General features: G+C 41.1%; 2 protein-coding genes across 8 annotated transcripts in view; one reads left to right on the top strand and one right to left on the bottom strand.

Annotated features, from left to right (window-relative positions):
* The window catches only part of LOC143037616 (uncharacterized), a 27,719-nt gene extending 15,588 nt beyond the window's left edge, over positions 1 to 12,131 (top strand). For 3 of the 5 annotated variants that reach the window (XR_012967490.1, XM_076206131.1, XM_076206132.1), the window contains exons 2-5: positions 2,202 to 2,273; positions 4,598 to 4,673; positions 5,852 to 5,940; positions 11,152 to 12,131. Coding sequence is in view for 4 of the 5 variants with exons in the window: in XM_076206131.1 (XP_076062246.1) it covers positions 4,615 to 4,673; positions 5,852 to 5,940; positions 11,152 to 11,414 (411 nt within the window). In the remaining variant the exon portion in view is untranslated. The remainder of the gene's footprint in view (positions 1 to 2,201; positions 2,274 to 4,597; positions 4,674 to 5,851; positions 5,941 to 11,151) is intronic. The other 2 variants (XM_076206134.1, XM_076206133.1) reach the window with 2 other exon arrangements.
* The window catches only part of LOC143037615 (uncharacterized), a 19,668-nt gene continuing 13,126 nt past the window's right edge, over positions 11,847 to 18,388 (bottom strand). For all 3 annotated transcript variants that reach the window (XM_076206128.1, XM_076206129.1, XM_076206130.1), the window contains exons 7-8: positions 16,845 to 17,150; positions 11,847 to 13,754 (exon numbers count right to left, since the gene is read on the bottom strand). In XM_076206128.1, coding sequence (XP_076062243.1) covers positions 13,677 to 13,754; positions 16,845 to 17,150 — 384 coding nt within the window. In that variant the 3' untranslated portion in view covers positions 11,847 to 13,676. The remainder of the gene's footprint in view (positions 13,755 to 16,844; positions 17,151 to 18,388) is intronic.

The following is an 18,388-nucleotide window of genomic DNA, read 5'->3' as shown; positions in this document are numbered from 1 at the left end:
ATTGGGCTATTCATCGAAACCTGCAAGAGGCTGCGATGATTTAGACCTTCTGTCACAGAAGTGAAGTGTTCAATTCAAGAGTATCCTGTACTGATGCATATCCAATACATTTGGAGGTGTAGTGCCTGGACCTTACTCAATCATAGTTCCAGTCTCATGAAGACGTCCATTTATTTGTTCTTAGTTTTCTTATTCAGTGATTCATCATAGAGGAGTATCAAACAATTCCAAAAGTCGTCCTAGGGTTCGAACCAAGACTTATGAATTCGGGGGACTGTTGGAATTATTTGATCGACATCATCACTGGTGATTCTATTCGGATAGCGGAGCATATAATCCCCATCTGACTTGGAAGTCTCTTTTATGGGATCAGAGAAGTATGATGCAATGCCAAATTGGCACATGTAGTGGCATTTTAGTCTCGTTACATATGTTTCTGAAACAGGGTCTCCAGGAAAGACTTCCTTGAAAAGTTTTTTATTCCTTAGCAGGAGTGAGAGGGATAGAGGCTTTCCACACATTTCAGTTCCCATAAAATTTCTCCTTTTAAAGTCCGATTTCCTTTAGCCTCTCGAGGTTACAGTTGCATCTTTGGTGTACACAGGTCTGGCGGCAACAGCAGTAGGAGGCCTAGAGGGTATCAGAGGTAGAAGCTGTACGAGAGAGAGAGAGAGAGAGAGAGAGAGAGAGAGAGAGAGAGAGAGAGAGAGAGAGAGAGAGAGAGAGAGGGCAGAGAGAGAGAGAGGAGAGAGAGAGAGAGGAGAGAGAGAGGAGAGAGAGAGAGAGGAGAGAGGAGAGAGAGAGGAGAGAGAGAGAGGAGAGAGAGAGAGGAGAGAGAGAGAGAGGAGAGAGAGAGAGAGGAGAGAGAGAGAGGAGAGAGAGAGAGAGGAGAGAGAGAGAGGAGAGAGAGAGAGGAGAGAGAGAGAGAGGAGAGAGAGAGAGGAGAGAGAGAGAGAGAGAGGAGAGAGAGAGAGAGGAGAGAGAGAGAGAGGAGAGAGAGAGAGAGGAGAGAGAGAGAGAGGAGAGAGAGGAGAGAGAGGAGAGAGAGGAGAGAGAGAGAGGAGAGAGAGAGAGGAGAGAGAGAGAGGAGAGAGAGAGAGGAGAGAGAGAGAGAGGAGAAAAAAATTGTACAATTTTTCACTTGTTTTCCATTGCTGAAAAGATAAAAATAAAATTTTTCATACATATATACATACACACACATACCAAAGGCTTTTTTTTCCCCTACATGGGGGGTAGCCAAAAAGAAAAAGGCATAGAAACCACTCCCACCCATTCACTCCCCTCCCATCTTGGCACCTCCATGCAAAACTTTGCTCCCATGTGGGATTGTACATGAAAATGATAGATATCAAATGGCATAGCAATATATACACTACACATGGTGAGCCCCAACATCAAACAGTAAACTTCTATGGTGTATGTTATCTGGAAATAGGTAGGTGCCCTATTACATGCACGTTATATATGCTACGTAGGCCTGCCTAGGTACCTAATTTTGGAAATATATACTGAAAAAATATGCCTTATGAACAGCACAAAATGGTAGGCAGATGTGCTGAATGCCTTTTAATGTCTTTGAAGATTTGATGATGCATCACAATACATTATGTTATATGATATAGTTACAGTTGTAATATTTTCCTCTATCATTCTTTCATCATGAATGTGGATAACCACAGAAAACAGGATCAAACCTGTTCACATTCAACTTCTTTCCAAGTAAAAAAAAAAAGAACTAGTTCACAAAATGACAAACCTGTACATATGATAAATTATTTCTCTATTTCTGTGTAAATAAAAAAGCGAAAAAAAGAAATAATACACCAGCTCCTGATGTATAATAACCCAACACAAAATGAGGATGGGGCATGATCTATCTGATTTACATAATCGGTGGGAACAGGAATGGTGGCTGGAACAGCAGAACCTCACGTACACTATATGGAATCTCCAGGATGGGCCAACACAATACGGGACCACTCAGCTGTACCTACAAGCTAAATATAACCAGAATGCCAACACTGGCATCCTAGTATACTTATGCCTCAGAAAGCCGATGTTGGCAACCTCGTATGCTAAGGGTTACAGGCTATGATTACATGCAGGTTTATCAATGCCTGTATGGCTAAGCTATGGCTATTGATCACTCAATCATGATGCGATGATTGTCACCTTGTATATTTTTTTTCCTGTTTTAGGAAGAGTGTTGCTGTGGATGTACTGTATCTTGCCGCACTGCTTCTGACCCAGGCCTGTGGGTGAAAGACCAGGTGAGAGGGAGGAGGGGGTGGTGGTGGAAGTGAATGCATACCTTTTCCCTTATTCATGGGGAAAAGCCAGATAGATAGGGAAGAGTGTTGGCCCAGTCAATGTACTATCACCCATTGATGTAAAGAATGAAGTGACAAATTATATTAACTCTGCTGGAATATATTTTTACCAACTTTTTATATTTCAAGCCTTTTGCATGAATTTTCAGTGCCATAATTCCTTGACTTTTTTTTTAACAAGATTAGTTTCACACTTGCACTACAATGAGCACTTGTGGAATCACCTTTCACATCTTTTTCATAACCAATCCAAGAATTTGGGATTATCCAGCCACTGACTGGTAATGACATTGTCCAGGCATTATTCTTTCTGAAATGGTCTTCAATCATGTATAAAAATCCTTATGAATGGCAGATGACATGATGATTGCCATACAAATATCACAGCATGATACAACAGCTGCAATTAGCGTTACTAACAGCAATGATGTCTGCCGGAATTTGCCGAAAGGCATTCAGTAATCATTAGAAAAAAGGGCAGGAAGATACCTCAAAACATTATTTCAGGATCAGTGGATCATTGTGTGACCAGATTTCTTTTTTAAATGCCACAGTTTTCTGGGTGAATTATTTTCATTGCAAACTGATTGCAAGAATTTTCAGTGCTGCAATTTCTTGATTTTTTAACAAGACTGGTTTTGCACAGACACTACAATGAGCACTTGTGGAATCACCATTCAAATCTTTTTGTAACCAATCCAAGAATGTGGGATTATCCAGCCACAACTGAAAAGGATTGTCTAGGCATTACTCTTTCTGAAGCAGTCCTCAATTATGTATTGAAATCCTTATGAATGGCAGATGACAGCTGCAATGAGCATTACTAACAGCAATGGCATCTGCTGCAATTTGTTAATGTTGTCAGAAATCATCGGAAAAAGGGCAGGAAGATTCCTCAAACATCATTTTGGGATTGGTGGATCATTGTGCAACCAGAATATTTTTGTAAATGCAATACTTTCCTGGAGGAACTGCTTTCATTGCCAATTGAATAAAAAAACACATACTTCATTCTGATGGAAAAACTTATTATTTTTTTCATTACTTTTGACAATTCAAGAATTCAAGGACTTCTCAGTATTGAATTTTTACAACACAAATATTCACAACTTTTTAGGTTTTTGAAGACCTGTATGAACCCTGCGTACATATGAACATAAGAATAAAGGAGACTGCAAGAGACCATAAGGCCTACACTAGGCAGCTCCATATCCATCACCACCTGCCATCCCTATCCATAAAGTTGTCTTATTGTTTTTTAAAACAACATAGTTTCAGCGCTTACTACATGGTTACAAAGTTTATTCCATTCATCGACCACCCTATTAGTAAACCAATTCTTGCCTATTTCCTTCTTAAATCTAAATTTGTCCAGTTTATACCCATTACTGCGAGTCCTGCCCTGTTGTTTTATTATGATGACCTTGTTTGCATCTCCCTTGTTATAGCCTTTGATCCACTTGAACACTTCTATTAGATCACCCCGCACTCTGCGTCTTTCCAGTGTAAGTTTAGGTGCCTAAGCCTCTCTTCGTAAGGCAAATTTCCGAGTCCATGTATCATTTTGGTCATTCTTCTCTGTGCTGATTCTAGTAAATTGATGTCCATTCTGTAGGACGGAGACCAAAACTGTACCACATAGTCAAGGATGGGTCTAACTATTGCTAGATAGAGTTTAATAATTACCTCTGCACTTCTATTCATTACCGTCCTAGCAATGAAACCTAATGCTCTGTTAGCTTTATTTCTGACGCTAATGCACTGCTTCCTGGTTTTAAGGTCTGGACTCACCAGAACTCCAAAGTCCCTCTCGCACTCAGATTTTTCTAAAAACGTGTTATCTAAGATGTATCTATTTTTGGGGTTGTGTAGCCCTACGTTTAACACGCTACACTTAGAGATATTGAAGTTCATTTGCCATTTCTCCAACCATCTTAACAGATTAAGCTTTAAGAACGCTATGCTTAGGACATCAGTTTTAGCCCCTTCCCCCATGTGGAGTGAGCAGAGCAGATCCTGAATAGTGCTGCATAATTCATGCAAGCTGCTGCCAGCCTACATTAATCTTACCACAGGGTGACCACCAAGCCTACAATATTCACGGGCTTCATGTGAAGTCACAGGTCACATGCCCACTGAGGTGTCGGCCATCTTGGAAGTTCAGTGCATTACAAATACAGGGATAATTATCGAGTTCATAGCTGTTGCCTGTAATAACAGACAAGAGAATTGTCCACATTTCTCATTTTATTGTTTCCCTGCAGAGACAGAGACGGGAGAGATGGATTGCAGCTGGGAGCCAACTCAGTATTCTAGACTGCAGTGCCCATTTCATATAAGGTTGGTATTTTATTTCTAGGGTGAGATTCAATTGCTAATACACTACAATAGTTGACTGTGTGTATAGGGGGTGTCTGGAGGCACAGTTTCCAGCTAGGGTTCTTGCTGTCTGGCAAGACTGTGGTAGTTCAAAGCTACAACCCCCAAGGTCCTAGAGACAAGTTGTGTACAAAATTAGGTCAGGCTAGGATACATAAATTCAACCTTTATTGAGTAGCTCTAAAAATGGCCAAATACTGCATATCTCAAGTATTCACTGGAATACTCTCATAATGGGCATCATTCATACAAATAAAACTACTCTTAAACATGTAATTATAAAAAATAACATGATTAAATTGGACAAATTTAGCTTTAAGAAGGAAACAGTGAAGAACTAGTTTACCAATAAAGTGGTCAACAAATAGAATAGACTTATTAACCATGTGGTAAGCACTGAAACTCTTGTTTTAAGGAAAGGTTAGACAACTTTATGGATGGGGATGACAGGTGGTAATGGACATAGAACTGCCTAGTGAAGGCCTTGTGGTGGACCACACCACTCCATATATGTACATCAATGCCTATTTATACTTTCACTATCATTATTACTATTTACTATTATTATTACTATTTACTATTGATGGAATGGGCAGGGGTATGGAGGGTGAGGTAGTATGTGTGAGCAAAATTTGATGCAGCCCAAAGGGATTTCTCCCCATCTTCTTTTATGTATGGGGGGACAGAGGGGGGTCGCTGATTTAATGAAGTGGTCTTGCTGTGGATGTGCTGTGACTTGCGACATTGCCTCTGACCCAGGGCAATGGACAAGGTGCAGGGATGACCCATCATCCAGGAGGTGCTAAGATGGAAGGGAGGGTGGAGGGGAGTGGAGTGTATTTAGGGATGGAATGGGTGGGAATGATTTTATGCCTTTTTCTTTTTGGCTACCCCCTTTGTAAGGGGAAAAAAGCCTTGGTATATGTATGTACTATTGTGCCATTTGTCACCAAGCTATAACTCGGTGGCACCCCTTTGCTAATGACAGGGTCAATGAAAGCATAACATGTCATACAATTTACTGTTGAGTGAAGTCCTCCAGTTCACATTTTTCTATAAATTGGTCAATAGTTCCTTAGGCAATATCCCCGAAACTCCAAATTCACACCCATGTTCCTCTCACTTTCTTGTTTTTCTAGACTGAAGCCATCACTTCATTCGGGATGGCTTACGAACAGAACAAAATGCCTACATGAACCATCTCCATGCCTTATCAGTGGATGCCTGGGTATGGTACTTTCTTTTTTCTACACCTAACTACCTGGTTTTACTAGCATCCTGTTACCTCACTAATCTCAATCATAAAACTCTTGTTATTGTTATACATAAACTGTGCTAAGTTAAGCTAAACATACATATACCAAAGGCTTTCTTCCCCCTTACATGGGAGGTAGCCAAAAACAAAAACATAGAAACCACTCCCACCCATTCCATCTCCTACATAATCCACTCCCCTCTACCCTCTTATCTTGGCACTTCCAATGTAAACACTAACAATGTGGGGAAAGCTAGATGTCCAATATGGCGCACTAACTATAAGTCACATGATAATATCACAGTTGAAACCCACTGACGCCATCTGTCATGAGTTATGACCAAGATCTTCCAGAGATAATCTCCTGCCCTCACCCCACCATCAAGTACCACTGCCAGACTTATGGTTGTTATTTGGAATAATTAAGTCATTGTTAACAAGTGGGAGAGAAAATTGTCACTTCCTTGCTCTCGGTATAAGCCAGAACACATTGAGGTAGCAAGGTAGCAGTTAATTCCCCTTCAGCCTGCTTTTGAGTGCCACTTCAGTATCTTGTCGTCATAAGTAGGGCACAGGGCAGAGGGCTGCAAGACCCAACAGGATTTATGAGTGGAGACTAGCCCAACACCAAAAAGGGAGAAAACAAGAGATGGGTGTGACAGGAAAATGGCTGTATATGGACAGCAAATTGACACGGCCTGAAGGGATTTCTCCTCATTTTTATTTATGCATGAGGGTACTAGAGGGGAGGATTATGAATTAAGCCATGGTGATACAGCAGATTAGGCTGTTGGGCCTTGTTATGGATGTGCCGAGTCTTGATATGTTTCAGACTCAGGCAGTGGACTGAGTACAGGGATACCTTCATCCACAGAGTCAAGAGAAACAAACAGATGATGGATGGGTGAATGTCTTGACTGGAGAAAACCCTTTTGGTGCATAGATGAATTGATAAATGTTAAGACACCCCACAAATCCCTAATATTGACAGCACATTACCATGCAGGCAATACCCCAATATAGGATATTGGGATAGTTAATATTATCCATTCTAGATACAATATACTGTCAAGTCTTCACTACTGCCTCATTTTTAACATCAACTTTCTTGGTTGAAATTGAACCAGGGGTCACCACCAGGAGGTGATGAGGCAACAGTTGGACTTTCTTCAGTAAAAAAAAAAGTCAGGATAAAGTCCTAACCCCTTTAATATGGAAACAAGTCCCAACTTACTAGAATCTAGAGCAAATTTTCAACCTGCTATGGGAGTAGGCACATGCCTTTGCCTCGACTACCTACTATACGAGGGGCATAAGCTCTTTGCATAACAGCATATATATCAAAGGCTCTCCTTATAAGGAAGGTTGCCAGCCAAGGCATCCACTCACCCCTCTCTCATCCATCACCCAAACTGTTTCATCCTATGGATGGAAGGTCATCACTAGATTCTGCTACCCTTAAATCTTTCCTGAAGCATTCTATGGACACCAACTCTTCTATCCCTGTCCTTCTGTAGTGGAGGGGACAACACTGCCACTATTCCTCAATGTCTTGTACACATATTATCTATATATATACAAACAGAAGCACATACATGCACCCCCCCTTCTTCCAATGTATTTTCCCCACTTATAAAACTATCCCCTGTGTAAGGGGGAAAAAAGTCTTTGGTATATGTATATATAAAGGAGGTATCCAAGCAAGGCATGCAACCACTCCCATGCACCTCCCTCGTTTCCTTCCGATTTTAGCTCTTCATGAACCAACACATATCTTAACCTCATGAACAAGATAATGCCTATGTACACATCACAAGCCTCAAGTGGAGTACACAAGGATGCCAGCATCGGCTCCCTGATTACAACTGTTTTGTAGTTGTAACCAAATGACCTCTGTATTTTGTGAACAGGCTCGATTACCTTTTCTGTGAAAGAGAATAAGTAAAACAGCAGTAACTATACATTTTGTAATCCATCATTGTATATCAGGCAACCTGTGCACACGAATATTTGACTTGTTGAAGAGATTAAAAGGCAATTAAATAGGGCCAAGTGTGGAAACTTGGGCTTACCCTTTCTGTATTTTCTCCCAGAATACTCGGACTTGTTCCATTCCATTTACAAACAAGGAAAAAGCCACTGGCATATATATCATATACTCAACAGAACCTAACCATAAATTTTTTTAGACCCTAATGGGAGTTGAGGGTCAAAAATACCATCCATTAAATTAAAGCTCAGCAACATACCTGCTACTGGCAATCGTGGAAAACAGAAAACACCATCTCCTCTTTAAAATGACATCACTCAGTCAGGAGAAATAGGGAAAGATGAAGTGAAAGCAGCTGTTAAGATGATGAGAGCAGGTAAGGCACCTGGGTTGGATGGATGCCATGCAGAATGTCTGAAGAAAGGACGTACAGTTATAGTGGACTAGCTGGTGAGGATATTTAATGTTTGTTTAAGAGAGCAGGGCAGTGGACAAGATGCAGGGATGACCTGTCATCCAGGAGGTGCCAAGATAAGAGGGAGGGAGGAGAGTGGAGAGGAGTGGAATATATAGGAAATGGAATGGGTAGGAGTGGTTTCTATGCCTTTTTCTTTTTGGCTACCCCCCATGTAGGGGGAAAAAGCCTTTGGTATATGTATGTTTAAGAGAGGATAGAGTGCCAGAGGACTGGAGGAGTGCCTGTATCGTTCCACTTTCCAAGGGAAAGGGGGACAAATAGGAGTGTAGTAGTTTCAGAGGGATCAGCTTGTTGAGTGTAGTTGGGAAGGCTTATGGGAGGGTCTAGATTGAGAGGATTAGGAGAGGAACAGAGGGAGTAATTGGTGAGGAACAGTGTGGTTTTAGAACAGGTAGGGGTTGTGTAGATCAGACTTTTGTGGTAAGACATACGTGAGAAAGCTATAAAAAAAGGCAAGGATGTTTTTTGGGCTTTCATGGATTTGGAAAAGGCTTACAACAGGGTAGACAGAAAGGCCCTGTGGGAGGTACTGCAGATATATGGGATAGGGGGAAAGGTGTTAAGAGCAGTCAAGAGTTTTTATGAGAGTAGTAGAGCTTGCCTTTACTTTTTTTTTTTTAATGTCCCCTGTGGGGCAACAAGGAGAAGGATGCCTAGTCCCACTCTTCTCGCCTCTTACGATCCAAGTGGAAATATTTGGTGTCCGAGAAGTATAATGGGGGTTACTAGGCTGGATAGAGTGAGAAATGAGGTGAGGAGAAGAACGGGGGTGGAAAGGGAATTGGGAGATGGGGTTGATGAAAGAGTATTAATATGGTTTGGACACATGGAAAGAATGAGTGAAGAAAGACTAGTAAAAGAGGTATGGAAGCAGATGTGGAGGGACTGAACATGAGGGGACGTCCTAGGATGAGGTGGATGGATGGGGTGAAGGCGGCTTTGGGGAAGAGGGGAATGTCTGTTGTGGAAGGACGGGAGAGGACAGAAGACAGGGGTGAATGGAGAATGGTTGTATATGGATGATGTTGTGATGCATGAGGTGGAATGGGCGGGGGGATGGGGGGGATTTCTCCCCGTCTTCTCCTTTTATGCATGGGGGGACGGGTCGCTGATTTAATGAAGCGGCCTTGCTGTGGATGTGCTGTGTCTGGCAACACTGCTTCTGACCCAGGGCAGTGGACAAAGTGCAGGGATGACCCATCATTCAGGAGGTGCTAAGATAAGAGGGAGGGTGGAGGGGTGTGGAGTGTATTCAGTGATGGAATGGGTGGGAATGATTTTAGGCTTTTTCCCTTTTTGGCTACCTCCCTTGTAAGTGGGAAAAAGCCTTGGTTTATGTATGTAGTAGAGCTTATGTTATGATTAGAAATGGAGAGAAAGAATGGTTTGAGATAAAGGTGGGACTTTGCTAGGGATGTGTTATGTCAGCCTGGCTGTTCAATCTATACATGGATGGGATGGTGCGAAAGATGAATGCAAGGGTGGTGGGTCAGGGGTTGGACATGGTAAAAGAAAATGGAGAAAAGTGGGAAATAAGCCAGTTGTTTGCTGATGACACTGCACTTGTAGCAGGATCAGAGGACGGATTGAGCAAGTTAGTGACAGTTTGAGAAGGTGTGTGAAAGAGGGAAGCTAAAGATAAATGTGGGCAAAAGTAAGGTGGCATGTACAAGGGGAGAGTGTGACAGCAGGCTGGAGGTGAGCATTAAGGAAGAGAGACTGGAGGAAGTGAATAGTTTTAGATACTTGGGTACGAATGTGACAGGAAAGGGAGGAGTGGTAGAATATGGATTGAGAGAAGCGTGTAAATGCCTTGGTGGATTAAAAAGTGTAATGAGAAATAGACATCTGGAAATGGATGCTAAGAGGTTATATGAAGGAGTGATTGTGCCAACAGCACTGTATGGGGCAGAAACGTGCAACATAAGAGGAAGAGAGGAGTTTGAATGTGTTTGAGATGAGGTGTCCAAGAAGTATGATAGGGGTTACTAGGCAAGATAGAGTGAGAAATGAGGAGGTGAGGAGGAGAACGGGTGGAGAGGGAGCTGGGAGATAGGGTTGATGAAAGAGTATTAGGATGGTTTGGACACATGGAAAGAATGAGTGAAGAAAGACTAGTAAAAGGTGTGTGAAAGGCAGAGGTGGAAGGAGTGAATATGAGGGGACATCCTAGGATGAGATGGATGGATGGGGTAAAAGGGGCATTACAAAAGAGGAATGTCTGCTGAGGAAGGATGGGAGAGGACAAGATATGAAGAAGGATTGTGTATAGATGATGCTGTGATGCATGAGAGGGAGTGGGTGGGGTGTGAGGAAGTACGTATAAGAAATAAATTGACACAGCCCGAAGGGATTTCTCCCAGTCTTCTCCTTTTCTGCATGAGGGGAGGGAGAGGGGTCACCAAATTAAAGAAGTGGCCTTGCTGTGGATGTGCTGCGTCTTACAACACTGCTTCTGACCCAGGGCAGTGGACAGGATGCAGGGATGACCCATCATCCAGGAGGTGCCAAGATGAGAGGGAGGAAGGAGGGTGGAGGGGAGTGGAATACGCAAGGGATGGAATGGGTGGGAGTGGTTTCTATGCCTTTTCTTTTTGGCTACCCCCCGTGTAAGGGGGGGAAAAAGCCTTTGGTATAGGTATGTATGTACTCAGTCTCTGGACTATGCACATTATCACTCGACTTTCGTCTCCTCCCCTCAACTTTTCTTTTGCAGAGCTGACAACTGCCAAATGTTACCCCTGTGTTAGCTGGACAAGAAACAGATTCATATTAACCACTTCAATACGGGCCAAAATCTCGCGGGCAGCATTAGCTGCCAGACATGCAATGTTGCGTCATACTACTCGCATTATAAAAAATAAAGTTACCGCTGTATTGCTCGTTCTTTCACCCGTGAATTTTGGTAACCATAGAAAATATGATGAAGCCAGTTTACAGAGTATGGGGGTCACGCAGGTACAACTACAATATATATAATCAAGACGCCGACATCGGCATCCTCGCGTACCCACTTGCTCCTCATGACGCCTACGTAGGCGTCATCGTATCGAAGGGGTTAATTAAAATTTAAAGTCCAAAGCTTTTTCCCAGTGCCTGAAGACCATTGCTTGCTATTACGAGGCTGTGGATTTCCAGTCTGAGAGGGTTACACCAGTAAACATTCTTCCACATCCCCAGTTTCCAAGCTTCTTCATCCATTCAACTCCTTTCCTACTTGCTTCTATGTTTCTTTACCACTTAGTCCCATATTTCTTAATACAACAGTAGCTACACCATACATGTAGCCTTAGAAAACCTGAATTGGTGTCACAATTTTATAATTTTTACTCGAGAATACCACACCATATCTGGATAAAACTTGCTGTCATCGACACTTGGAAAAATGGTAGGTTTGAAAGAAAAATAATAAATATTGTGCCATTTATTAAGCACTTGGTACATGTAACGTAACTAGAAGGCTGGGATCCATACTACAAATCCTTCTGCGGAAATTCATTAAAGTGCCGAGCAAAATACTTGTTTAGTCACAGAAAAATCAAGAGGTATTTCAAGAAAGGAGCCAACATTATACCACTGTCACAAGATGATGTCTTGAGAACCAGATACCTTCCTCATCCTCAAAATTAAGTCAATGACTGGAATTTAATGAAAAAATAAACTAATAAAAAAAATTCAGTGCAGTAAAAGATCTAATTAGTAATTTTGCTGCCCACTCAGATGCATACACAGCTGACTGCTGAACTTACACAAGCCCCACAAACAAATGTGGTAGCCCCCATTTCTTTTAATCATCTCCCTTTATCCCACAAACCAAGTGCTAATTTAGTCAGATCCAATCTTCCCAGTAATTATAAATAAATAAATAAATAGCATACAATTGGGGCAAGTACCATGAAAAAGCCCGAGAGGCAGTTAAGACTTGCAGAACTTAAGACAGCCTCAACAAGGTTTGCCAAGCCACTGGTGTTTCTACCCCTTCCTTCTGGAACAACGTGAATTGAAATGACTCCAAATGATATTACAAAGACAAAGGGAATTTGCTGCACTGTCTAAACAGGACACTTTAACACAAGAACGTAGTATGGGTTGCCATGATTGTACAGATTACAAACAGTATTGCAGAAGAGTTTTGAAAAATGTCCATTTGTAGTCTGTATTCAGGACAAATCCTTAAAAATTAATCAAGATCACAGAAGCTAATTCTAAAGGTCCAAACGTCTTTCAGATCAGCGACACGGTCACCCCCTTCAGACACAAAGACGATAGTAGTGTTCAAAGCACCTCTTGCCAATGCCATTCCACTGACTACCACATGTAAAATTATTTAAAATGTTACTTTCCTTTTATCCTCATTAACAAAAAATCATCTATGAGATACAAACTGAAGGCCAGAAAAAACAAAAAAATTACATGAAATGGTTCCAGCGGACAAAGGCATCGACATCAAAAGATTGCCAACCATGGTCCAAGCACACAGGATCAGAAGAATTGCAAACACACTTTCATAAAATAAACACTCAGCGATGCGAAAGAAAGAACCAAGATCTTTTAAGATTTACAGAAAATACAGTTCAAGAAGGTGTACACATAACATACGAACTACTTTGGCAAGTATCAATTCAACTAGCTTCCAAACCACCATGGTATTCTAACCAACAAAGCCTTAGCAGTATGCCAGAATTTAGAAAATGTTGATCAGGGTAACCAAATCTGAACATTACTTCACTTGCTAGAAAACTATGGCTTTAAGTGTTGCCTCAATATACAAGGCACATCAATTTCACCTAATAAGGAGGGAATTTCCATCACACGTAGGGATACCAAATAATTCTGAGGGGGATAAAATAATAATATTTAGCTCAAATTAATTAGCTATTCAATTTGGCTATGACAATAACACCTCCAATAATGCTAAACTGCAGAGTACTGGTACTTTGGATGTTAATCATAAACAAAACTAGTGTTTATAAAAGATTCTAGCAGCTGTGGTTTATCACTGTTCAAGCCCATTTCAGACATAACTGAAATGGCATTTTGAAAAAACAACATGTAGGCAAATAAAATTTAAAACAATTGGACTATCCATGGTTCCACCATTTCTCAATCCCCACTTACATTTTTTTTTCTATTACAATTCTTACTATGTGGTTTGTAGCTACTTGTTCATACACTGTTCTAACAAGTCAGATCTATAACCTACTCTTGTTACCTCTGTTTTCAGATGTAGTTGAACAGCAATTAAACAGAGGCGTTTGTTTCATTCTTCTCCGACATAAGACGCCCTTTGTTGGCACGCACTAATTCTGCACGACGATCCTGCCAATACACAATGTCTGTATTAGTATATATCCCATTCTTACATTTAACTACTGTATACAAGGTCATGAAAAATCCTTTCTATTGTAATGACACTGCGCTTGTGGCAGGGTCGGAGGAGGGATTGAGGAAGCTGGAGGCAGAGTTTGGGAGAGTATGTGATAGAAGAAAGCTAAAGATAAATGTGGGTAAAAATAAGGTGATGAGATGTACAAGGGGTGAAAGTGGCAGTAGACTGGAAGTGAACATTAAGGGAGAGCGACTGGAGGAAGTGGATAGTTTTAGATACTTGGGTGCAAGTGTAGCAGGAAAAGGTGGAGTGAAGGTGGAGGTAGAATGTAGATTGAGAGAAGCGAGTAAATGCCTTGGTGGATTAAAGAGTGTAATGAGGAATAGACATTTAGGAATGGATGCGAAGAGGAGACTGTATGAAGGAGTGATTGTGCCAACAGCACTGTATGGGGCAGAAACGTGGAACATAAAAGAAGAGAGAAGGAGTTTGAATGTGTTTGAGATGAGGTGTCCGAGAAGTATGGTGGGGGTTACTAGGCTGGATAGAGTGAGAAATGAGGAGGTGAGGAGGAGAACAGGGGTGAAAAAGGAGCTGGGAGATAGGGTTGATGAAAGAATATTAGGATGGTTTGGACACATGGAAAGAATGAGTGAAGAAAGAATAGTAAAAGAGGTATGGAAGGCAGATGTGGAGGGAGTGAACATGAGGGGACGTCCTAGGATGAGGTGGATGGATGGGGTGAAGGGGGCTTTGGGGAAGAGGGGAATGTCTGTTGAGGAAGGAAGGGAGAGGACGGAAGACAGAGGTGAGTGGAGAATGGTTGTATATGGATGATGTTGTGATTGCATGAGGAGGAATGGGCAGGGGGGTGGGGTAGTATGTGTGAGTAAATTTTGACGCAGCCCAAAGGGATTTCTCCCCGTCCTCTCCTTATATGCAAGGGGGGACGGAGAGGGGGGGGGGGTCGCCGATCAAATGAAGCGGCCTTGCTGTGGATGTGCTGTGTCTTGCGACACTGCTTCTGACCGTATGTATTGTAACAAGAAATGCTGATGGAAAATGGTCTGAAAATTTATTGCACAAAGCATGTACAAGGTAGCAATTAAGCTAAATAAATCTGAATTGGGAGACCAACTTTACCATGACAAAATTACAGCTCTTCTAGGACCTCATTTTCTTCATAAAGGTTTTGCAAGTTATTTGACAATATTCATCAGTCATTCAATTGTTCACAGAATCTGAGTAAATTTCAGTTATCATTTACTTCGATAAAGAACAACTGCCTACTGTTTTATCAACCAGAAACCTGCATCTCTGCAGTCAATATTTCATGCAAGAGACCTCATAGCTCCCAGGTGATAAGCAACAACAACCATCCATGAGACGTTCAAGGAGTGGCTGAGGTCAAACAGTGTATGAAAAGTTTGTGTCTTCTATGTGAAAATTGCATCTGGGGCAGTTTCTTTCTGTGGCAGGGCCTATGCTGTGTTGGTACCATCTTGGTGCTAAACAGCGAGCCAATCATAGTTCTCATTTCTTTTGAAAGGGTTTTTTCTCTGGGGCTAATGTATGAAAGGGTTTGATTGAGAAGAGAGTTTCATTCTGTAATGTTTGTTTTGAAACCTGAAACTGAAGCACTTTATGACATGTGTGAGCCCCTAAAGTTTGGTAGAATGGGAGTGGAATGGGGGTGTGCTTTGGTTGGCTATCTCCCTTATAAAGAGGAAGAGGCCCTTGGTATATTGACAAGTGCTGTGTGATGCATGTGGTAGGTTACTGATGTAGTACCCAGCAGTAGTCCTCAGAACCTCCCATACATCTCTGGGTAGGAATGTTAATTTGTATTAGTGTAGTGAAGTCTTGGTTGGGAAGAAGCACTTTGTAGAGACAGATTGATTAGTGTTTGCCTTGGCTGGTTACCTTTCTTACAAGGGGGAGAAGGCTTTATTGTACAGATAAATAGATTAGAGTTTACGAGTCTGTTCTTTCCATAAGCACAAACCACCTTGGCATTCTTTGATCAACCCTCTAGCATCACTTTCCACCTTTGCTTCACATTTCTACCCTTGGAAACCCCAGACTTTTTAAATACTTCATCTCAAATACAATTAGGCACTTCCTTGGACTCCTTCAAATTCCTAGCCCCCACTTTATAGTTTTGTGGTCACAATCATTCAATCTTCTATTTGCATTCATCCCTATATAACTATTTTCCATGACACTTTACATTCCCCCTTCAAGACATCTTTTTGGCTTTCTTTATTCTAAAATTCATTTCCATCCCAACTCCTCCAGTACCTGCTAAATCCACATCTATTTATTTTCCTTTTAAATAATCTAAAAACTTTATGAATGAAGGGCAATTGTTGCCCCCTCATCCACATCCTGGATCAGAAGCAATGCAACAAAACTGTACATCCACAGCAATGCTGGTGTACCCCTACCACTTCATTGACATGGTGACCCTCCCTTTTCAACCCCTTAAGTAAATAGAGAAGACAAGTAGGCACCTTTGGCTTTGTCAGTTCATCGTCCACCCACAACCCACTGTCCCCCTCTTGCTACTCCAAACACCATACAATGCTCCCAATTACAAATCACCTTCCTCTTTAATTTTCATTTCACTAACACTAACCTCCGTCTTTCTTCTCAAAAATATACTACCAATCTCTTCCGTTTTGTTCTACACAAAAAATCTATGCATGTTTAATGACTCAATTACTAGGTTTCTGGTTGGAGTCCTACTCCCAGGTCCTCTCAACTTCTCCCAATACAGGTACCACATACTGGTCTCACTCACTATACTGTAGGGGTTACATTCCTAAAAGCCCAATCATTTAACAATCCTTAATAAAATAGGCTTATGAACCTGTTAGCAAAATAGGAGCAATGGCCACTGCCAGACACCTGCATGACCTAATCATAAAGGTTTAACTGGCTAAATGTATAGTAACACAAGGGTATTAGTAGATAGCAATCATATACACGAACTTTTGTATAATATAGAATAACACAGCACGGGAGACCTGTATTACCGAGCCGTTATTCTCTCAACTATAAAACCATTTCCGACTCACTTGCTCTTGCTTATTTCTAATTTCCTGTTCCTTCTTCTCCGCTCTCTTTTTATCCGCTAGAACGAGTTTCGCTTCCATCTTATCTAGAACTTCCTTCTTGAACTTCTCTTCAACCTTGGCTCTGTTCTCCTGGGCAGATTCTAGTTTCTCGGTGTTCTTGAGGGAAATTTCTTGCCTGCGGGCTTCTTTCTCTTGGTCAATCTTACGAACCTTTTCTTCATAAGATTTCTGTCTTGCCAACTTGGCTTCTTGTTCCTCCTGGGCTTTTTTCGTCAGTATTTCTTGTGCCTCGTTAATCTTGCTTGACTGTTTTATTGTCAAAAAAAAATAAACTCAAAATTCAAAATCTACTTAAAAATAAAATTGAAATTAACAAAGGGGCTAATGTAAAAAAGGAAATTATGGATAACAAAATTCAAACAAAAAACTTGTGTATAAACAAAATTTGAAATACTTTCACTTCAGGTGAACAAGGTCATCCTTCAAATGTTAAGTAAAGAAATAAAATAAAATAAAACAAAACAAATAAAAAATAAACAATACATGTAGCTCCATGTGGATCAAAATCTACTTAAAAATAAAATTGAAATAAACTAAGGGGCTAATGTAAAAAAGGAAATAATGGATAACAAAATTCAAACAAAAAACTTGTGTATAAACAAAATTTGAAATACGTTCACTTAAGGTGAACAAGGTCATCCTTCAAATGTTAAGTAAAGAAATAAAATAAAACAAAACAAAACAAATAAAAATAAACAATACATGTAGCTCCATGTGGATCAAGGGCATTCCATCCCCTGCCCATTGCCCAAGTCGGCAATGCAGCAAGAACCACAGAGCTAAGATAGAAACAAATGGATGTGGGATGGGTTGCCTTCACTGGCTACCTCCATTGTACAGGGGAAAGAGGCCTTTTAGTATGCTCGTATGCAATTCTTCACCATCTTGGATCATATGTTGGACTCTTGATCTACAGCCATTACCCTCCTGGATGAGTGCGGGTTTTCCAATTTTTCTTTTTTATATTAACACAGTTGAAGCTCATGATGCAACTTGTAGCAGTGACTTCAAAACCCATACCATTCGATAATCCATGCACATGCCATCTTGACAGTGCTTGGAGATGGCAACTATAAATGTACTCCTACAATCCACCAGTGTACATCCTTCCATTAGACAATTTCACCAGCATTTGCTCAAAACGAGCTAAGATGTAAGGGGCAAAAAGGTTTCTGGATGTGTGCTTTGACCTTGCCCTCCCCTTAACTGGGGAAAGATCCTTTTAGCATATACATGTACAGTGAGTCCTCCTTATACAGTAATTCTTTATCCAGTAAATTCACAGTTACTGTATTTGGTAATTACTACCCTCGATTCTATTTACGGTAAGAAAAATTCACAGATACGGTATGCGCTAGATATTTTGAAGAGGAAAGAGCAGGGAGAAGGTACGTCTGCCATATCCCTATTATTACACGTTATAATGGGTTTGGTATACTGTAATTTCAATTTGTGGTAAGGTTTTCAGGAACGCATATGCACCG

Source organism: Oratosquilla oratoria, chromosome 22, assembly GCF_046742065.1.
Source record: "Oratosquilla oratoria isolate Oo_2021 chromosome 22, ASM4674206v1, whole genome shotgun sequence".
NCBI classification, from domain to species: domain Eukaryota; kingdom Metazoa; phylum Arthropoda; class Malacostraca; order Stomatopoda; family Squillidae; genus Oratosquilla; species Oratosquilla oratoria.
This window is presented reverse-complemented; position numbering and strand designations above follow the sequence as displayed.